Genomic DNA, 17,805 nt, shown 5'->3' with positions numbered 1-17,805 from the left:
ATTAAACCCATGTCACCTGCATTGGCATGTGGATTCTTCACCACTGAACCACCAGGAAAGCCCTGATGAGGGGAATTATAAGTGGAATTGGTGGTAATGTTTGTCTTCCTTTGCATTAGTTCTCATCTTCTTAGTTAATTCTTATTTGGTCTAGGAGGTTTTCTATAGATATATTACAATAGATGTTATTTTTCCTCAGAGGAAAAGGTTTTTAAAATTTTAATTTTGAATTAAAAAAATAAAAATTTAATTTTGAAATAATTTAAAGTTATAGAGATGTTTCAAAAATAGTATGGAGACTTCCTGCATACCCTTCACAAGTTTCTCCTCATCTTACATATCCCTAGTACTATTACTGTGTTTTTAAAAAATTTACTTATTTATTCTTGGTTGTGCAGCATGGTGTGTGTGATCTTAGTTCCCCAACCAGGGACTGAACCAGCACCCCCTGCTTGGGGGTGCATTGGAAACCACTGGACCACCAGGGAAAGCCCTATTTTTATTTTTTTAAGTTCTTATTTATTTGTTTTTATTTTCATTTTTATTTTAAGGTATAGCTGATTTACAATACTGTATTTCTTCTGTACAGCAAAGTGATTCAGTTATATACTTATATACATTCTTTTTTATATTCTTTTCCATTATGGTTTATCCCAGGATATTGAATTTAGTTTTCTATGCATCCTAGAACTATTATTGAAACCAGGAAATTAACATTGGCACAGCACTATTAACCTATAAATCTTACTTCAGTTCCCCTGGTTTTTCCACCTGTGTCCTACTCCTGCCTAGGATCCGATCCAGGATCCCACTCTGCATCTTGTGTCTCTTAGTCTCCTTTGATTCGTGTAGATACACTCTCTTGCATGCCCTTGACAATTTTGAAGAGTACTCATCAGCTATTTTGTTATCCTTCAATTTGGGTTTAACTGCTTGAAAAAAACTTGTTGAGCTTGCATTTTGCAGCTAGATGTGTTCTGTTGCTGCCAGTAGGGGTTGTATTGGAGGAAAAGCCGCTCCTCTAAGAATGTTGTTTGGTTCTCAGTTTAACGGCTATGCTGGAAGTCTCTTCTCAAGTGGGCCCTATGAAAAAGACGATGAGGAAGCAGATGCTATCTATGCAGCCCTGGATAAAAGGATGGATGAAAGAAGGAAGGAGAGAAGGTAAGACAGATTATTAGTCTTCACTCTGTTTATCTAACTTGAGGGGGGAAATGTGTTTGTTTTTAGGCGCACTGTGTAGCATGTGGGATCTTCGTTCCCCAACAGGATTGAACCTGTGACCCCTGCAGTGGAAGTGTGGAGCCCTAACCACTGGACTGCTGCGGAAGTCTGAAAAAAGCTTTGATTTATTTCAGACTTGGAGAAAAGTTGCAAGAATAGGACATCTGTCTGCTCAGCTTTGAGGTTGCCTGGGGCTCGGTCTGTGACTGTTTCCCAGTAGCCTCAGGGCCTAGGGACTAGAGTGGAGAGCTTAGGAACTCCTTGTTTGACTTTCTGGAAATCCACAGAACTGGGGGGATTATTCTGACTGTGCATTGGGTTTACCATCTTTGAAATGGGTGTAGTGATATTGATGAATATATATTAAGTAATTTGGAGATTCACCGAAGATAGCAAATGACCATCGAAATCCTTGTGGGCAGGCAGCTGTGTCTGGAGAGTCTTGTTGCTCATCTTGTTGTTGGACTGGGCTGGTAGGGACAGACTGCAGTGAGCTGGAGGGCAAGAGGCTCAGGCAGGCTTAGGTAAGACCCACCCTCTCCCTGCCCCACCACAGGGCCCTCCTGTTTTCCCTCTGGTAGCTCAGGTGGGTGTTTAACACTGATCTTGGGCTGGCATGTCTGTCCTTGATGTTACCTCAGTGGCAGCTTTCTGGTTCCTTGTCGTTTACTGGGGAAATTTATGCAAAGTAAACACAGGACTATAATAAGTTTTATTGCTTATTAAAATAAGTTTTATTGCTTTATAAATTTTTTTTATTTTTTACTACATAAAGAATGCATTCTCACTGTGGAATATTAGGACAGAGGGTTTAAGTTTAGGTAAAAGGGTAATGTTTATTCATAAGCCTGGAAGGTGACAGGTAACATTTTGTTTACTTTTTTATTTCTACTGCTCATTAAACATAGAGTTCTCTTACTTCTCATATGTAGAATTTTTAATTTTTTGGAGATCTTATTAGAGGCGTGAACTTCTGTTTTTCAGAGAAGTTTTTTTAATCAAGAATATCATTATTTTTTTAATTTATATTTTAATTGGAGGAAAATTGGTTTACAGTGTTGTGTTGGTTTCTGCCATACGACAATACAAAAATATGGAACACTTCGCGAATTTGTGTGTCATGATAGCACACGCATGAATGCATACGTGTGTGCTCAGTCGTGTCTGACTCTTTGCGATCCCATGGGCAGTAGCTCGCCATGCTTCTCTGTCCAGGAATTTTCCAGGCAAGAATACTAGAGTGAGTTGCCAATTTCTCTTCCAGGGGATCTTCTCAACCCCAGGATGAAACTCGTGTCTCTCGTGTCTCCTGCGTTGGCAGGCAGATTCTTGACTACTGCGCCCCCTGGGAAGCCCCATCCTTATGCAGGGGCCATGCTAGTCTTCTCTGTATTGTTCCAATTTTAGTGTATGTGCTGCTGAAGTGAGCACCAAGGGAGTTTTTTTAAAAGCACATTCTTTAATGTGCCTGAGTTTATATGTATTGTAAATAAGTGGTTTTTATCTTCTGGAATTCGTTCATTTAAGAAAACTTGAGTGACATGTATATATTCAGAAAGTTGTATTAAGTAACTTTAGGCCACATAGCCTGCACTGTTCAGTTTGTGCACTTGCTTGGCCTGCTTCTGCAGGTGGGCTTTGCTGGGTCCTTTCAGGTCAGTTTGTCCTGGCACTGAGTGGTCCATCTTTGTTAACCTGATAGCTGGTTATCATCATACTGCCTTTCCCAATCAGGATAGTCAGAACCGCTTCTTGGGCACGTCCCCTAGGCACACACACCCCACCCCACCCCTTTACTGAATGACTGCCCAGTTCCTTAGGGTGCCTTTTGTTGCCCTGTCAGTGCTTCTGGTGGATTAGAAGTTGGAGCCCCAGGTTTGGTTCAAATCACATGGAATGTTGATGGCCAGAAAACCACGAGCTGTGATGATGGACTGTCTCTGGTCCACAAAGAGGTTTTTGTCTTTCCAAGCACGTCATTCGTCAGTGTACATTCAGATTCCTATCTAACCTTATGGAGGAAAGTGTGAATCTCAGTGTTGTGAAGTCGTTACCACTGGACTGGCGTCCCTCTGGTTTAGCCCACTTGATTGACTCTTTGTTGTCGTTGCCCACTGCTCTCTGGGTTCACATCAGCCTGGCCTGAGTCACCAGGAACCCATTAGGATGGGCAGCTAGGACTGTGGTTCATCTTTCCTCCTGAGATAAGTATCGTAAGATGGCCCTACCTTTGAGACTTTATAGAATTTTAAAGCAGTAAATATACTTGTGTCACGAAGGAGGGCATGGCAACCCACTCCAGTATTCTTGCTTGAAGAATCCCCACGAACAAAGGAGGCTGGTGGGCTGCAGCCCATGGGGTCACAAAGAGTCGGACATGACTGAGCAACTAAGCACAGCACAGCACATACTTGTGTCAGATGCAGGTGTTTATTGTAATAAGACAAGTCTTTAGTTTTTATCAGGTAGCAAATTGAGTTATTGTGCATGTGTCCATTGTTGCCTTAAAACAGATTTGATTTAGCTGCTTAGTGTGTGAAATTACTCTTGTTGGTGATTTAATTAGGAAGGATAATAAAGTGATTTGTTTCAGAATAGACATCCCGGATTTCTAATGTGTACACACATTTTATTTCTAGGGAGCAAAGGGAGAAAGAAGAAATTGAGAAATATCGTATGGAGCGTCCCAAAATTCAGCAACAGTTCTCAGATCTCAAAGTGAGCAGACGGGTGACCTGCTGTTCCCCACGCCCTTCCCAGCAGAGAACAGAGCCTGTGGGGCTCAGTGATGAAGCTCTGCTCTGTGTTTTGTTCAGAGGGTGGGAGAAGGGCCCTGCTTGCAGAAAGCTCCTCACCAGAGCAGCTGGGACAGAGGGGCTGATTTTCTTGTAACTTTGTAGCGGTGTCATTTAGATGTCAGGTTTTCTGAGCCTGTCCTCTGGGCTTTGACAGAACAACTTACATCTGAGTGAAGCAGAGCAGATCCAACAGATTGATTTTTCTAAGTGAAGTAGAGAAATATGTCTGCATCAGAGCCCTTCCTTCAGGCACCGTGTTTGGGTGATAGGGGTCAGAAGAAAGTAGTTTTTCTGGTGCCTGTGAAATTAATGTTTTGGGGGGCCTGGTGTTTCCAGAGGAAACTGGCAGAAGTCACAGAAGAAGAGTGGCTAAGCATCCCTGAGGTTGGCGACGCCAGAAACAAACGCCAGCGGAATCCCCGCTATGAGAAGCTGACCCCAGTTCCCGACAGTTTCTTCGCCAAACATTTACAGACTGGAGAGAACCACACTTCGGTGGATCCCCGGCAAACTGTGAGCCTCCACAGAGACAGTGGACAGGGCTCCTTCCGTGTGGTCACACACACCAGTGGTGGGAGCAGTGGGTGGGAGTGGGAGGGGCAGGGGCTTGAGTGCGTCTGACAGTTCAGATGTTTGGCTCCAGTGGAAAGACTTTGGAGAGATGAGAATGAAATGCATGAAAATGCAGGCCAGCCTTTTGTCCTTTCTCCCCCAGCAATTTGGAGGCCTGAACACACCCTATCCAGGCGGACTGAACACCCCATACCCGGGTGGGATGACACCTGGGTTGATGACACCTGGCACAGGTGAGCTGGACATGAGGAAGATTGGCCAAGCCAGGAACACTTTGATGGACATGCGGCTGAGCCAGGTGAGAGCTTGTGTCGTGCATTATTTTCCTATAGATTATATTAAATAATTTTGGTTTTGCTTATTAAATTTATATACATTTGTGAAAAGTTCACCTTTTGAAGTGCTTTGTCATGTGTTAAACAGACCTGTGATGTGTCCAGTTACACAGAGTGGTAGGATTCTGCCCCAGGCTGGTCCTCTGGGGTGGGTCCAGGTGTGTTGCACTCGGCGCCAGCAGCAGAGGGCTGCCTGGTGTGCTTCTCCTGCTCCCTCGGGGCCTGGGGTCTGTGGCAGGTAACGGGGCTGCCTGAGGAGCAGCCCAGACATGCACTCACGATAAGCCACGTGCTCAGTGTTGATGTCACTTAATGCCCTTCCCTCTTTACGTGAAAATTGAACGTGGGTGTCCCTCCCACACCTGAGTGAGTGGTTGTGTCCTTATGGGGTGTGTGCTTGGCTCCTGGCTCCAGAAAACCTTGGCTGGATAAAGACCCTTTCACCTTATGACATTCTTGTCAGAAACAGTGAAGGACAGTGCTTTCACATTTAACTATGTACAGATTAAAAACTTTTGCATGACAGAAAGCACCATAAAGTCAAAACAATCTGCAAATGAGGAAGGAGTTGTCATGCTCATGAAAACCAGACCCAGAGTAGTGTGTGTGTTGAAGAGAGTGAACCCACACAGATGGATCTGCACACCCACACCACTGGGAACACTTTGTGTTTAACATTTTTACAGAAAAGACTCACACATACTGAGAAACATAAAAACAGCAGAGTGAACTCCTCAGCCATTCCTGTTGATGCAGTGTGAAATTTTTAAATTTAAATTGAGCTTTTGCTATACTTGAGTTTTTATAGTGAGCAAATATTCTATAGGAGAAAAACAGCTTACTGATCAAAAAAATTGCACATTTTTGTATTGCTAAATACGTGTTTATAGACTGGAAAGTAGTTCACTATGAGTATCATGGTTTAGTCTTTGACTGATAGATCCTTTGGGTGGTTTCTACATTTTTGTGATCACAGACTATGTTTTGATGAGCTCCTCGTGCTTCTGTCTTTGCAGATTTAGGTGAACATTTTTTAAACGTTTTAAAAATAGTATTTTTAAAGTGGCATTGTTAGATTGGCATATTTCCACTTAGGTGCCAAAGTGTGTCTCAGAGTCAGGATATCTTGCATTCAGCAACATGGAGGAGCTGACCTCTGTCTTTGCCTGTCTGAGGGGCAAAGCCTGTCCCTTCAAGAGCCTCCACTTACTCTGCATACTTGTTCGTGGTGAAACTGAGTGTCATTTATGTTCCATGGATTTAGTTTGTTGTTTATTGTTGTGTGTAAAATATGGGATTTTTTTTTTAAAGAAGCTTTATTGTAATTTTTTGTGCTAAAATATTTTTTTAAGATAAAAATTTATAGTTGCAATCGTTAAAAATTTTTTTGGTTGTGTTGGGTCTTAGTTGCTGTGCGTGGGCTTTCTCTAGTTGCAGCAAGTGGGGACTACTCTTCATTGCGGGGCTCAGGCGTCATTGCAGTGGCTTCTCTTGTTACAAAGCACAGGTTTGGGTGCACAGGCGTAGTTACTCCACGGCATGTGGAATCTTCCTGAACCAGGGGTCAAACCCATCTCCTCTGCATTGGCAGGCAGATTCTTATCCACTGTACTACCAGGGAAGTTCCAGTTTTAACCAATTTTAAATGCCCTCAGGGGCATTGAGTACATCCATATTGTGCCCCATCACCGCCATCATCTCAGAACTTTCTCTTCTTCCCAAACTGAGCCTCTCACTCCCCATCCCCTGGCCCACATCCTATGTTCTATCTGAAGTGATTACTCTGAAACCTGGTGAATAGGTTCATATAGTGACTGACTTTTAGTGATTGGTTTATTTCACTTAGCTTCATTTGTGTCCTCAAGGCTCATTCATGTTGTAGCAGGTGTCAGGATTTTCTTGCTTTTTAAAGCTGAGTGAGGGACTGCCTTGGTGGTTCAGTGGCTAAGACTCTGAGCTGTCAATGCAGGGGGCCCAGGTTCCATCCGTAGTCAGGCAACTAGATCCTACATGCCGCAATTAAAGGTCCTGCCTGCCATAATGAAGATTGAGGATCCCGGGTGCCACAACTAAGACCTGGTGCAGCCAAGTAAATAAATAAAAAATAAATATTAAAAAAAAAAAAGCTGAATGGTACTCCATTGTATGTATGTATAAACCACATTTTGTTTACTCTTCATCTGTCATGACACTTCTGCCTTTTGGCAATTGTGACAATTGCTGCTATGAGCCTTGGTGTACCTGTTCAGGTCCCTGTTTTTACTTTCTTTTAGTATAAACTCAGAAGTGGGATTTCTGGATCGTGTGTTAATTCTCGGTTTACTTTTTTGAAGAACCTCCATACCGTTTTCCAGCAGGCCACCACTGTGCAAGGGCTCCAGTTTGTCTGCATCCTCGACAACACTGGTTATTTTCTGACATTTTCCTAGTAGCTGTCCTCATGGGTGTGAGGTGGTAGCTTATTGTGGTTTTCACTGGCATTTCCCTGATTCATGATGTTGAACATCTTTTCGTGTGCTTGTTGGTCATTTGTATCTCCTTTTTGGAGAGATGTCTGTTCAAGTCATTGGCCCATTTTTTTCAAGAACTTGTTTTTTTGGCTGTGCTGTGTGGCTTACGTGGAGAGGAGGTAAGAGATCCAGAGCAGCCAATGCAACATCAAAGCAGAAGAACAAACCTGGAGAATACAACCCAACTTAGAGACTTCTTATAAAGATACAGTAATGACGACAGTGTGGAAATGGGGAAAAAAAGACAAATTGGTCAACAGAACAGAGAAGCCAGAAATAGTTCCACAATTGTTTCCCCCTCCAAGGATTGAACCTGGGCCTTTGACAGTGAAAGCACTAAGACCTGACCACTGGACTGCCAGGAAGTTCCCTGGGTGGTTTGTTCTGTTGAGTTTTAAGAGTTTTCTTTATATTTTAGATAACAATTCTTTATCCGATATGTCCCCTCTAAATGTTTTCTCCTGGCTGTGGCCTGTCTTCATTCTCTTTAAAGTGTCTTTCACAGACAGAAATTTTTAATTCTGATGAAGTCCAGCTTATCAGTTCTTCCTGTCATGAATTGTGCCTTTTATGTGGTATCTAAAAAGGTCATTGCTAAATCTCAGGTCATGTCCGTTTTCTCCTATGTTATTGTCTACGAGTTTTATAGTTTTGCATCTTATTTAAAAGTCTGTAATTCCCCCTTCTTTTTTAAAAACTTAAACTGCATATAGCATACTAATTTCTAATTTACTTCTTAATTAAATTAAAAAAATTTTTTTAGCTGCCTCATGTGGCATATCAGGTCTTAGTCCCCTGACCAGGGATCAAACCTATGTCCCCTACATTGGAAGTGCAGAGTCTTAACCTCTTAACCAGAGTCAGGACCACCAGGGAAATTCTGTGGTTCCTTTTGAGTTAACTTTTGTAAAGAGTGTAAAAATCTGTCTCAGTTTATGTTTTGTTTTTTAATTAATTAATTTTTGGCTATGCTCTGTCTTCGTTGCTGCTCAGGCTTTTCTCTAGTTGTGGTGTACAGGCTTCTCATTGCAGTGGCTTCTATTGTCAAGCACAAGCTTTAGGATGCTCAGGCTTCAGCAGTTGTGACACATTGGCTCAGTAGCTGCAGCTCCTGGGCTCTAGAGCACAGGCTCAGTAGTTGTGGTGCGCAGGCTTAGTGGAAGCATGTGGAATCTTCCCGGATCAGGGATCAAACCCGGGTCTTCTGCATTGGGGCTGATTGTTTACCACTGAGCCACAAGGGAAGCCCTTCAGTTCATGTTTGCATGTGGGTGTCCACTTGTTTCGTACCATTTGTCAACAAAGATTCTTTCTACATTGTGTTGCCTTTGCTCCTTTGTTGGACGTTGTTGGCTGAACTTGTGTGGAACTATTTCTGGCTTCTCTGTTCTGTTGACCAATTTGTCTTTTTTTCCCCATTTCCACACTGTCGTCATTACTGTATCTTTATAAGAAGTCTCTAAGTTGGGTTGTATTCTCCAGGTTTGTTCTTCTGCTTTGATGTTGCATTGGCTGCTCTGGATCTCTTACCTCCTCTCCATGTAAACTTTAGAATCAGCTTGTCGGTATCGCAGGTAACTTGCGGGGATTTCGACTGGGGACACGTTGAATCTCCAAATCAAGGTGGGAAGAACTGACATCGCGTGACAGCACTAAGCTTTCTGACGTGAGCACGAAGACTCTCTCCATTGATTTAGTGTTTGATTCCATTCATTAAGATTTTGTAGTTTTCTTCTTATAGGTCTTGTACGTATTTGTTAGATTAATTGTCTAGGTACTATTAACCCTGAACTTTGTGGGGTTTAGGGGCATTGGCCTGTGTGCACTCAAGGACTGTCCATATGGGTGGTCCCGCGGCAGTGGGTTCAGCTGGCTGCAAACTGCATAGCACTCTGGTACGTGCTGAGGGGGAGAATCCAAGTGTAAGTGGACCCATGTAGTTCAAACCTGTGGTAAGGGTGCACTGGGTTTCACAGTTTTGGGTGCTCCTCTAAGTATTGTTGTTTTTACTTTTAGATTCCGAGTTTTCCCTGCTGGTGTGTGGGATAGCGATAGGTATTAGATAATCCATTACCTACAAATGAAGGGAGTTTGATTTTTTCCTTCTCATTGCATAAGTTACCTGCAAACAAAGGGAGTTTTATTTTTTCTTTCGTATCACTTTTCCTTTCATTCTTTTCCTGTCTTGCTGCAATTTTGGTAATTTTTTACCCAGGCTCGTGTGTGTGTGTGTGTGTGTGTGTGTGTGTGTGTGTGTGTGTGTGTGTGTGTGTGTGTGTATGGTTGTCATGGCAACTTTAAGACTCACAGCTTTTAAAAACAATTAATTAATTTTTTGGCTGTGCCAGGTCTTAGTTGCAGCCTGTGGGATCTAGTTGTCTGACCAGGGATTGAACCCCGGCCCCTGCATTGGCAGTGTGGAGCCTTAGCCACTGGACCACCAGGAAAGTCCCTTGTGACTCACAACTTGAGAGAATACTACAGTGAATTGCTGTGTGAAAATGTAAAGAACTCTTGACTCCTGGGTTTCACTTATTCTTGGATGGCCTCATGTTCAGTTGGGTTTTCCCCCTGGGACTTTATGGTTTCCTTTTTTTAATGTAAGTTTTTGTTCTGTGTAGGTGAAATTTGCTCATTATTATTACAAACTATTGTTTGAGTAAGTTGTTTTCTTTCTTTAAAAGTTTCTGTGTCCACTGATAGTTGGGATTATGGGAAGGGGTTTAGGGACCCTCCAAGGACTTCGTTCTAGGCATTCCTGGCTCTGTCCAACCAACTGGGCTTGGCCTGTCTTGTAGGTGTCTGACTCAGTGAGTGGGCAGACTGTGGTCGACCCCAAAGGCTATCTGACGGATTTGAATTCCATGATTCCGACCCACGGAGGGGACATCAAGTGAGTACCCCGGAGGGCTGATGGCTGGGTAGGCTCAGGTTCCTGGGAACGTATTGGATTTTATTTGAAAAATATGCAGCCAAAATGTGGCTATTCTAAGAAAGAGTGGGATTGATTGATTTTCCATTCAAAGTATGTGGATGTTAAATTTGTAACAGGTAACATTCAAAACCTATGTGTATGCCAAACTAGGGAGCAGTTTGCTAATTGTCTCCCATGCTTCTGACCTAGTCCTGGTGCTCGGTGCCTGTGTGCATGGAGGTGCAGTAGGCTTGGGAGGGTGCCGACCAAGTTCTCACTTGGTTTTGTCACCAAGGACATCTGATATGACAGTTGGATGTTGTGTCCATGGGGGTGCCTCCTCTGGCCAGGCCCATACACAACACGTGGCAGTCTGACCCTGTGCTTTCTTGCCTGCACAGTGACATCAAGAAGGCAAGATTGCTCCTCAAGTCTGTTCGGGAGACAAACCCTCACCACCCGCCAGCCTGGATTGCATCAGCCCGCCTGGAAGAAGTCACTGGCAAGCTGCAAGTGGCTCGGAACCTCATCATGAAGGGGACGGAGATGTGCCCCAAGGTAGGGACCCTCCCTGAGGTTGCACCACACCCTTGAGGGGCCTTGGCATCTAGGCTGCGCCAGACGCTGTGGAAGTGAGCTGGACTTAGAGGGGATTCTTTGCCCCCTTTTGGTGTTGAAGCTCCAGGCAGTGGGACGGGGAGGGGGGAGGAGGGGGGAAAAGCAGGAAAGGGCTTTTCTTGGTAATTTTCACTTGGAGTGAAAACTTGACTGCCACTTGTTCAACAGATGACCTTAATGATAGATAGCAAGACTGGTCAGCCCTTCCCCCTTCCTGATGTCAGAACCTGGAGGTGGGCCTCACAGGGGCCGTGATGATGTGGGCCTCACAGGGGCCATGATGATCAGCTCTAGAAAATCCTGAGACCCTCAGGACTACAGGCTGACTGTGAAGGCTGGGGCACCCTGACAGTGAGAGGCATCTTGTGAATTCTTCCCCCAGACATGAGCATTGATCCGAAACTCCCCAGCAGATACATGACCGCCTGCCTGTGTGTCCCCACCTTGTCCATGGGGTGACTTCTTACCCAGAGGGCTGGCTGTCCTCACCTCACAGTGTGGTGATGTGTCTTTCCCATGCACAGGTGTGCTGTAGTCACATTCCCACGTGTAGGGGTTTCAGGGGGTCTCTGGGGCAGGCGTGCCTATGGGTCTGATGAACGCAGCCCCTCCTGTTTCTGAGACTTGTGTGTGTCCTTCAGGGGTGCCTACCACCTGGCCAGCCTGACATACCTCACCAACCTGCTCTTCTGTCCCACAGAGTGAGGATGTATGGCTGGAGGCAGCCAGGCTGCAGCCTGGGGACACAGCCAAGGCCGTGGTGGCCCAAGCTGTCCGTCACCTCCCACAGTCCGTTAGGATTTACATCAGAGCAGCAGAGCTGGAAACAGACATCCGTGCCAAAAAGCGGGTTCTTCGTAAAGGTGAGCTTCCCTTAGGGGCCTGGCAGGAGTGGTGCTGCCGAGCTGCATCCCCGAAGGTGAAGGGGTGCTGCCTCCCTGCCCCGGTGCTGGCCAAGGGAGCTGCCTCGCCACTGCTCTGCTCAGGCTCTGCTGGAAGGGTTCGAGAGTGGTGGATGTTTTTCAGGCTTTATTTCAGGCTATGTTGGTCCCGCCCTTGGACAGTCTTCAGGGAAACTTCTGGTTGCGGTGCTTGGGCTGGGACCTCACACCTGCCACTTCCTGCTACATGACCTTGCGTGGGGGCAGTTGCTCTGTGTCCCCGGTGGGCCACACTGTGGGCCCGCTGTGCCAAGTGAGGGAGCTGCTTGAAGCAGCTTCATAGGTGCTGGCTGTACTGTCCCTTGCCCCTGGCAGGGAGGAGGTGCCACTTGGTTCTGAGTCTTTACTGCCTGGGTGCTCACACTACAGAAGCACGTTAATTAGCTCCTTCCTGTCTTGTGACGCTCCTGCAGGGCAGCATGTTGGTTTATGTGCCATTGGCTCATGTCACTGAACGGTTTGCGCATCAGGGAAACTGAGTCCACCCGGGAATCACTGCCAAGACGGAGCTTCTGTGGGTAGTTTGTCTTTCATTATTGCAGAAGTGAGCAAAGAACAGTGTTGCTCCTTGACTGGAGCTGAGGGGAGGTGCTGCTGGTGACACTCATTCCAGATTCAGCACCTGCTAGTCAGAGCCCTGACCTGGAGTAAGCCTGTGCTGATGGCTGGCTCCCCCTGAATTGTAACATGGGTAAAATAGGTGTGTTTTATGGAGTTGAGGGTGGCTTGTAGTGGGTGGTCTGAGGTGTGTGTTGGCATGAGCCCTCGGAGGCACTGGGGTTGTGGACTGCAGCTTCTGACGCTTTACTCTGTGTTTGATGGGGCCAGATGGTGGCCACCTTGTGTGTGACCCTGAATGTGCTTGAGTATGTGTACACTCCAGTGTGTTGTCCTCTCTTGGGTCTGGTTTCTTGATTGCAGCCCTGTTGCACTTAAAATGAGGCTGGGGTGGAAAGTTAGCACCTGTCTTGGTTTGTAAAAATCAGCTCATCCCTTTTCAGCCAGGAAAATAGTTCTCTAATGACAAACACAGTAAACTCTGGGTAATTAGCACTATTTGTTCAGGAATGCTCTCCTGAATTTCCCCTGCCACAGCATGATGGATGGTCAGGATGGCTTTGTGGCCACTCCCTGTTCACCCCCAGATTACCTGGGTTCACTTCCAGTTGGCTTCAGATTTGGAGAGGGAACTAGGCCTGGAAGGGGGCCGCCAGGGGGTGTCGAGTGATTGGTTTCCAGGCTGTCTGGGGTCTCGAGGGCAGTGGGCCCCCCTGCTCTCCTTTCCCTCAGGCTTCCCCAAAGTGGGGAGAGCATAGAACCCTCAGCTGGCCTCTGCCCTGCTCTGCAGGCATGGTCCTGACTTGACCCGTCATCAGAGTGTTTCCACAAACAGTGCTCTTTCTCCAGGTGCCGGGGGCACAGCTGGAGATGCCTGCTTTAGCTCCAGGGAACCCTGACGCTGCTGTGGGAAGGATCTGATGTGTGGAGACTGAGGACAGTTCCTTCCATCAGTGACTGGGGTGGACTGTGTGCTGGCCCTCAGTGTCTGTGTGAGCTCTGGGTTTCAGCTAGTGCAGCCGGCGTCCTGGTCCTGTGTTAGGAGAATTTGAGCTTCATGTGCTGCTCTGAGGCCTGAGACCTTAGGTGACTGAGTGGCATGGGGCGGGTGCTTGACCTCAAACTGTGTGTTGTCATACGTGAGGACACACGTGGGCCCAGCTGCAGCTACTTCCCATGGGCTGCACTCACGATGAAGGTATCAGCTCCGTGTTTCTATGCTGGTTATGCAGGCCTGGAGTGTGAAGTGGTTTTGTCCCGAGACAGTGCACTCTTAGCTTGCAAGTAAGCACAGGGGCGGCAGCACATTTCCCTTGCTGGGCCTGCAGGCTCTCTTAATTCAGACTGCTCCACTCCTGCCCGGGCCGGCCCTTCCTGTCTGGCAGGCCACAGCTTCTGGTGATGACCTTGACCCAGCATGGTGGCTAGTCTCTGGGCAGTACCCGGGTGAGAGCTGGACTGCTCAGTGGTAGTCTGCTTTAGCTCCAGTCCTGTGGGCTATTGATAAAATGCCAGTGGAGGAGTTCCCAGTCTTTCCTGAGAAGTGGGGACAGCCCTGGGTGTTATGCCCATCACTGGGTAAAATTAATGACCCCCGGTCCACTGGAATGCAGTGTGACCTTGCAAAAGGGGCAGGCGAGGTAGGAGGTCTTCTCCTCTGACATCACTGCTGAGGGGCTGTCCCCTTGGTAGTCTTGCTTTCTTGGGCTGCTTCCTGGTGACTGTCACTCCGGGAAGTGGGACGGCACTGCCAGGCCTCAGGATGCCCGGGGCTGTGGTTTCAGTCTCCCCTCCCTACATGGTGGTAGCTTGGTCTCACCATAGGGGTCAGGGCTCATGTTGCCAGCTAGGCTGGTCCAGCAATACCTGGAGGCCTGAGAGCTGGGTCAGCCTCAGCCTCCGTTGTATGAGAACTGTGGCCACAAATCTTGGTGGAGACATTGTCCCTTGGGACAAGACCTCTGGATGGTCGAGTTCCAATGCGTGGGGAGAGGGACCAGGTTCCCCCAGGCACAGTGACATGTAGCCCGGGGCTGCTTGCCTGTCAGAAGCCCTCCTGGCCCCTGGATCCTGGCAGAGTGAGAAGCACCTCTGTCACCACATGTGGCCTCCTGAGAGGGTCCCTCATCTGGCACCAGCCAGTGCTGGACTGAGTGACGGGTGTGGTCAGGCCTTCGAAGCCCAGGGACTGAGCCCTTGGCCGCACCTCTTTTGCAGGCTGTGGTGGCGCTGTGATCCTTGCAGAGGCCTGGGCCCCAGCCTGGGGTGTTGTCTTCCATGGCAGGTGGTTCTGGAGTGGCAGCTTGCTTTTTGTCATAGTGGGGAGGTGCCTATGAGCCCTGGACCTTGGGAACCTTTGAAACTGACTTGGGGTAGGCCCTGGGGGTCCTGGGGTGTCTCCCCTCCTCCAGCCCAGTTGTCTAGAGCGTCTGAACATGTACTGCTTCCTGCTCAGGAGCCAGGGGGCTGTGTGGCTACCTGGAGCCACTGCAGTCTGGTTTAGCTGTGGGAAAGAAGGGGCACCCGTTTGCAGGGCCTGCAGCGGGGAAAAGAAGGGGTGCCCCGTTTATAGGCCTGTAAGGGAGGGGAGCTGCTTCCACTGGAGGAGGAACATGAGAGACTGTAGGTCCACTGATGCTACATCATGGAATCTAGTGTCTTGTTTCCCACGAGCTTGGCCCATGTGTTTTCTAGAAAGAAGAGTTCCTTTGGGTGCTGTTCTGGCTTCTTGCCTTCATCGGCTCTTAGTCACCGTCACTCCTGCCAGGAGCTGCCAGAGGCCTTGCCTCATCCTCCCCAGTGCCTTGCTGTGGGGCTTTGTGTTCAGCTGTCTAGTGTTTTGGCCTTTTTGGTAAATTGCATCTGAAGGAAGGGCTGTGCTTGTTAAACAGAGATTTGAAAGTTTCTGGACTCCAGGATGTCTTGGCCTCTCCTGCTCGCTGCCCTTTCCCCACCGCACCCTGGGGTGCAGCACGTGGTTCTTTGCTCTCGCGTCCCCTGGGGTGCAGGGAGGACCCTTACTCTGCCTACCTGGGCAGGCGTGGACCCCAGAGTTGTTGGCATGTTTTTTCCCCATGGCTCACCAGTGGCCTGCAAGGCTGGCCCTTCCTGGGTGGCAGGTGCCTCGTCTTCTGATGCTGATCTTCAAGTGTGAACAGGAGTGAGATGATGCACAGCCCTCTCTGCCACCTTGCTTGCTGATTCAGGGCGTCTGTACTGGTCTCTCTGGTGTCTGTCTAGACCCAAGGGACTCATGTGAAGTCCAGGCCTGTCCCCCGGGCAGAGACCATCTGGCCGTGCTGGGAGCCGCATCCTCTGTGACACAGTGTCCTGCTTTCACGTCCCTTTTTCTGTGACCTGGTTTCTTGTTCGACCTTTCCCAGCCCTTGAGCATGTTCCAAACTCAGTTCGCTTGTGGAAGGCGGCTGTGGAGCTGGAAGAGCCAGAAGATGCTAGAATCATGCTTAGCCGAGCTGTGGAGTGCTGCCCCACCAGCGTGGAGGTGAGTCTCCCACCCCGAGGGGGCCTGAGCCTTGAGCTCACCAGGGCGAGCTCTGTGCTGAGCACTCTCCTGCAGGGAGCAGTCCTTCTGGTTCAGCTCCAGGTTCGTCAGTGGGACCTGAGGGTGAAGTGGTGGAGAGGGGGGTGCTTGTTTTCCCAGCTGGGGGTGGCTCTGCCTCAGAGCCACTTGGATTTCTTGAGTTTTAAATTTCTGGTTCATAGCATTCTCTGAAGTGACTTTTGGTCGTGGGTCTATGATGTCCAGCCTGTCTTTAATTATCTTATGTGTGTTGTGAAATTCTCCAAACAAAATTAATCTTAATTTATTTACATAAAAATAAATAGAGCTCATACACATTTTTGGTGATGAAATGTTGAGAATCAAAAGCTGGGGTGTGAGAACTCCAGGCAGCTGAACACCCGAGCCCTTTCAGTTTGTGAGGTGACAGTCCTGTCCTGTTCACCTTCTGTCCTAATACTGTGTACCTTTAACCAGTGATTGGAATGTGGGACTGAGGGCCTGTCACCTAGCCACTAGACTAGGTCAGTCAAAAGTGTAACCAAACAGCTTTCGGATGCGCGGGAAGTGCTGCCGCACATGATCCTGGGCCCTGTTTACATGGTCCTTGAGAGCTCCTGCTGCATCCCGTGGAGGGTGCCTCTGACTTGACGGGTCTCTCTGTGCAGCTCTGGCTCGCCCTGGCAAGGCTGGAGACCTACGAGAATGCCCGCAAGGTCTTAAACAAGGCCCGGGAGAACATCCCTACAGACCGCCACATCTGGATCACGGCCGCCAAACTGGAGGAGGCCAACGGGAACACGCAGATGGTGGAGAAGATCATTGACCGCGCCATCACCTCCCTGCGCGCCAATGGCGTGGAGATTAACCGTGAGCAGTGGATCCAGGTGAGGTCAGCAGGTGCTGTGGTGTCCGCTTTAAGCACGGATGCCCTCCTGCTCGTTGGAGTCCCTTGGTGGGCCAGGACTTTGGGGTGGCACCTGAAAGATGCGTCCTCACACTGGCAGGCAAAGCAGGCATGGGGTGGCCTCTCTTGTCATCGCCTTGTGGCTTCTGTGGTGTGAAAGCCTGAGCAGCTCAGGGGAGACTTTAGCATTTTGACAGTGCGCTTAGCCCCACTTTTCCAGAAGAGAATATGGTTTAAGAGAGAATGAGCTTTAGTGCATCTGTCACTCTTCTCAACTATGGCCAGCCAGGTCTCTGAAGGTGTTCTAACCCAGCCACCAGGCCAGGTGCACTCTCCTGCCTCCTCCTCCCGCTGCATGAGCCATTGCACGGGCAGCCAGGAACAGTGCCTCTTTACCTGCATCCACCTCGCTCCGTTAGCAGGAGCCCTACAGCCAGCCCCTGTGCTTCACCATTGCCTCTCAGCTTCGGAAGAGGGCCCAGACCCTGCCCCTCCCTCTCGTGCCCCTGCTGCCACTGTTCTACTTACCCTTCTCCCAGTGGCTCCTCTGCTGCTCCGGGTGTCATGGCTGAGGGCACCTCCCTCCCCCCAAGGAGAGGGTGTCGGGATGCTATGTCCTGCTCCTGGGCCCCTGCCTGAGGGCACCTGCCTCCCCCAAGGAGAGGGTGTCGGGATGCTGCATCCTGCTCCTGGGCCCCTGCAGCAGTACTGTTTTCTGTCCTTCCTGTGGTGGGCATATTTTAAAATTTTGGGTGCAAGGCCTCATATATACCCCTGAAGTCTCATCGTCTGGATTCAGCCCCTTTATTAATATTTATATTTGTTCAATGCCATCTAACCATATCATTCCCATTTTGACATTCTCATACCTTTGTGTGGATCCAGTTTCCAGCTGGTGTCTTCTTTC

At 48.2% G+C, this 17,805-nt stretch overlaps 1 protein-coding gene and 1 non-coding gene across 3 annotated transcripts in view; one reads left to right on the top strand and one right to left on the bottom strand.

Annotated features, from left to right (window-relative positions):
- The window catches only part of PRPF6 (pre-mRNA processing factor 6), a 34,754-nt gene that overhangs the window by 2,545 nt on the left and 14,404 nt on the right, over window positions 1-17,805 (top strand). For both annotated transcript variants that reach the window (XM_019972005.2, XM_019972007.2), the window contains exons 3-11: window positions 1,046-1,164; window positions 3,864-3,942; window positions 4,359-4,535; window positions 4,738-4,893; window positions 10,239-10,333; window positions 10,756-10,912; window positions 11,673-11,835; window positions 15,855-15,973; window positions 16,660-16,878. In XM_019972005.2, coding sequence (XP_019827564.2) covers window positions 1,046-1,164; window positions 3,864-3,942; window positions 4,359-4,535; window positions 4,738-4,893; window positions 10,239-10,333; window positions 10,756-10,912; window positions 11,673-11,835; window positions 15,855-15,973; window positions 16,660-16,878 — 1,284 coding nt within the window. The remainder of the gene's footprint in view (window positions 1-1,045; window positions 1,165-3,863; window positions 3,943-4,358; window positions 4,536-4,737; window positions 4,894-10,238; window positions 10,334-10,755; window positions 10,913-11,672; window positions 11,836-15,854; window positions 15,974-16,659; window positions 16,879-17,805) is intronic.
- On the bottom strand, window positions 2,549-2,655 carry LOC139186703 (U6 spliceosomal RNA). The gene has a single exon (XR_011570375.1). It is a non-coding gene; the product is annotated as a U6 spliceosomal RNA (small nuclear RNA).

This window comes from Bos indicus, chromosome 13, assembly GCF_029378745.1.
Source record: "Bos indicus isolate NIAB-ARS_2022 breed Sahiwal x Tharparkar chromosome 13, NIAB-ARS_B.indTharparkar_mat_pri_1.0, whole genome shotgun sequence".
In the NCBI taxonomy this organism is placed as follows: Eukaryota; Metazoa; Chordata; class Mammalia; order Artiodactyla; family Bovidae; genus Bos; species Bos indicus.
This window is presented reverse-complemented; position numbering and strand designations above follow the sequence as displayed.